Genomic DNA, 3,734 nt, shown 5'->3' with positions numbered 1-3,734 from the left:
TGGCCGGGAGCGGCCACTGCACTCCAGTCTAGGTGACAGAGTGAGACTCCAACTCAAAAAAAAAAAAAAGAAGAAGAGTCAGAGTGATCATCCCAGCACGTTGGGAGGCCCAGAAGGGAGGACTGCTTGAGGTCAGCAGTATGAGACCAGCCTGGTCATCACAGTGAGACCCCATCTCTAACAATATAAACTATATTTTTAAAAAAGGGAGAGTCAGCCGGGCTCGGTGGCTCAGCCTGCAATCCCACGCCTTTGGAAGGCTGAGGTGAGGGGATTGCCTGAGCCCGCGGGTTCGAGACCCGCCTGGGCAGTGAGACCTCATCTGTACAATAAATCAAAAACTCAGCCGGGTGTTGTAGCGCATGCCTGTAATTCCAGCTACTTGGAAGGCTGGGGCGGAAGGATCGCCGGAGCCCAGCAGGTCGAGGCTGTGGTGGCTGGGAGCGGCCACTGCACTCCAGTCTGGGCGACAGAATAAGACTCCAACTCAAAAAAAAAAAAAAAAGGGAGAGTCCAGTGGCCTAAACTGTGACTCTGAAGCATTCAGCTCAGCATAGGTCTGGACTAAAAGATGCTAGCTCTGTTTTCCCAGTTTAATGAAAGGGTACTTCTTCACAAGACAGACTCCAAAGACAGCCCTTCAAGACCCAGGAGACTCCCACCCAAGAGCGTTCAACCTCGCCAATCACGGGCTGGGAGCCTGACCAGGCCAATCCACACTGGTTGGATCCAGAAATGGGCTGTAATGTTGAGAAGGTGCTGTTGGGTATGTCACTAGCAATAGTACCAAAGACCACAGAGGTGGTAAGGAGGATGCTACCTTGGAGGGTCCTAATCAGGTTTCTGACCAAGCAACACCGGAGAAGTGTTCAGAGCCCAAGACTTAATTCAGGGTTGGGGTGGGGGGGCACAGAGCCTCACTGCTCTTAGGTCTCAGGCTCAAATACTGGGAAACAGGGTCCTGGGCCTACAGTTTCTGCCTTCATCACCCTGTCTATTCAGTATCTGCAGCAAGGCCACCTTCCCCTGGGCTCCCTCCCACTCTGGCTAATGTTACTCAAGTGGTCCTCAGCTCTGATACTGAGATTCAATCCGTTAAACTTAAAATGAAGAGTGCCAATTCGTCACCCTGGGCCTGAGCCAAGGATCGTTTCAGACCAAACCTGGCAAGGCCAGCTTCTCCCAAACCCTCTCCAAGGCTGTGGTCCTACTAGCTCTCCGTTCCAGAAACGACTTCTGGCTTGCTCCCAGCTAGGGTTCAGAAGTCCTTCTGAGTCCTAAGACTGCTTGAACGGCCTCAGCCAATAGGAGCTCTATCTATGGGAACTGAAGGCTGAGAGGCTGTTTAAAAAGCAAAGCCCCCAGGTTTAGGATGAGCCCCCACCCCCACCCCTACCCCATTCCTCTATAAAGAGCTTCCCTTTCTGCCTCCTCACTTCCTTTGGCCCAGGAGGGTTCCACTCCATAATTGTCTTGTTTACTGCCACTCTGAGGGCTTTTGAGTAGCAAAGGTGGGAGGAAAGTTTTGTGGGAAGTAAGGAAAGGAGTGTGTGCCCTGAGCTTTGAGGGTGAGCAAACCCTCCAAATGCCTCTCCCTCTGTGAACTGGCCAACAACCCAGTGAGAGAAAAACACAAGGCTATGCAAGGCCAGCTGAAGATTTCCAGCAGACCACAGGAGGGAAGCTTATGTTTGGCGCCTGGGAAAGACAGAACAATAACTAAAATTTAATCTGCTGGCTTCTGCTGAATAGCTGAAGGCGTTACTTGGCATTGTTCTGAGTAGGGAGCCAACCAGAGACCTCTCAATTCTGCTTCTGTAGGCTAGGAGATCCAGTGACGTCATTCTCCTGATCAAAAGCCTTTCAAAGCTCCAAAGCTTGGAGCAAACTTACTGTCCGCTACAGGCCCCCAAACTCCAGCCACTGACTACTGATCAGCAGAGCCAATATGCCAGCTAAACACACCTGCTGGGCCACAATCAAATCCTCTGCTTCTCCACCCTCTGCCAGTGGGGTTCTGCCTCAAGCACCAACCCTCTCCATCTTTAAGCCCCACCCCCACGCCCCCATGCAGGTTTCCCCAGCTCCCCAGCCCTTTTCCCACCCCACACTGAATTTCCCTGACCCTGCTGTGTCTCTTTTCAGGCATTTGCCTTACTCTGTCCCGCTTCAATAGCTCCCTGACACCTTGCTGTAGCCCTCCACGTGAGCAAGTGTGTCTTATTCAGTTTTGATTCATCAGAAGCACAAAGCACAGTACCTGGCAGACAGTGACACTTAAGAACTTGTTTTTACCGCCCGAATAGCATTCATTTCAGAGGCACAGGAAGTAATAGGCAGAGGAACATGAAGAGTCACACAAACAGAACACAAAGATCAGTGGACACAAAACACTCTAGAGGACAAGAGGCATCACAGCGAAACGTAACCTAGTGAGCAGCATCAGGCCTTACCCTTTTTGAACTCCTCTAGCATGGCATCCAACTTGGTGTCATGGAAGACAAAATGCACTGGGTGGTTGTAGAAGCGGGTGATGGTCTTGAGGGGGGTGCAGTCATCGGGGTCCACAAAGGCCAAGTCTTTGACATAGAGGATATCTACGATATTGGACTGCTCGTCTTCAAACACAGGAATGCGCGTGTAACCGCTCTCCATAATCTCGGACATGGTGTTGAAGTCCAGGATGGCATCACTGCGGATCATGAAGCAGTCTTGGAGCTGGGTCATGATATCCTCCACGGTTTTGGTCCGCAGTTCCAGGGCACCCTGGATCATATTCAGCTCCTCTTTCACAAGGTCATTATAGGGCTCTGTCACCTTCAACATCTCCATCAGCTTCTCCCGATTGTAAACGGTGCGAATCTCCTGGCCCAGGAAAAAGTCCAGGAGCTTGCTGATGGGAAAACTGAGGGGGAAGGTGAGTAGCATAAAGAATTTGGTGAGAATAATGGTGTTGGCACCCACAGCCAGCCCGTGTCTGGAGCACAGGGCCTGAGGTAGGATCTCCCCAAAGATGACAATACCAATGGTGGAGGAGGCCACCGCCATGAGGCCAGACCCGATGAGGTTGTCTAGAAGGATGGTGAGGGAGGTGTTGACCAGCACGTTCCCCAGGAGCAGCGAGCAGAGCAAGTAGTTGCCCTTGCGCCGGATGGGCTCAATCTTGCGGGCGTAGCGCCTCTCCTTCTCGGTACCACAGTTCTGCACGATGCGCAGCTCCATGGGGTCCAGGGCCATAAGCCCCAGGTTGAGGCCAGAAAAGATGCCCGACAGCACTAGCAGCACCATAATGACGAGGATGTGCAGCCAGAGGGGCAGGAACCTCCCAGGCTCTTCCACCATGAAGAGCAGCGAGTCCTTGTCCGTCCACTTCAGCCAGGGCCCATCAGCCCGGGCGCGGGTGCACAGCGCATACAGCTTCATGCTCTCGCTCCTCCGCAGGAACTTGGTGAGCACCACCAGCACGCCGGACGTGTTCCCGCGGCTCACGTTGACCAGCTGCTGGACGACCAGGTCCTTGGTGAGCTCGAGGCAGTTGGTGGACTTGTGGGCGGTCTCCGCGTCGTCCACCTCGGTGAAGGAGATCAGGTTGCTGGAGATGTTGCCCAGACTCTGGCCGTACAGCCTCAGGTTCACGGTGCTGCCCTCGGACACAAAGATGATGCCATCCTGGTTTATCCCACACGACTTGTTGCAGCTCGCCAGCCTCATGCCCACGATCGCGCCCCGCTGGG

At 53.4% G+C, this 3,734-nt stretch overlaps 1 protein-coding gene across 2 annotated transcripts in view; it reads right to left on the bottom strand.

Moving 5' to 3' along the window:
• The window catches only part of CNNM4 (cyclin and CBS domain divalent metal cation transport mediator 4), a 68,808-nt gene extending 65,080 nt beyond the window's left edge, over positions 1-3,728 (bottom strand). For both annotated transcript variants that reach the window (XM_021709825.1, XM_008052721.1), the window contains exon 1: positions 2,454-3,728. In XM_021709825.1, coding sequence (XP_021565500.1) covers positions 2,454-3,711 — 1,258 coding nt within the window. In that variant the 5' untranslated portion in view covers positions 3,712-3,728. The remainder of the gene's footprint in view (positions 1-2,453) is intronic.
• Positions 3,729-3,734: the final 6 nt, after the last annotated feature.

The sequence above is a fragment of the Carlito syrichta genome, unplaced genomic scaffold, assembly GCF_000164805.1.
Source record: "Carlito syrichta isolate Samal-C Ts95f unplaced genomic scaffold, Tarsius_syrichta-2.0.1 Scaffold287364, whole genome shotgun sequence".
Taxonomy (NCBI): Eukaryota; Metazoa; Chordata; class Mammalia; order Primates; family Tarsiidae; genus Carlito; species Carlito syrichta.
The sequence above is the reverse complement of the archived record's forward strand: the minus strand, read 5'-3'. Positions and strand labels throughout refer to the sequence as shown.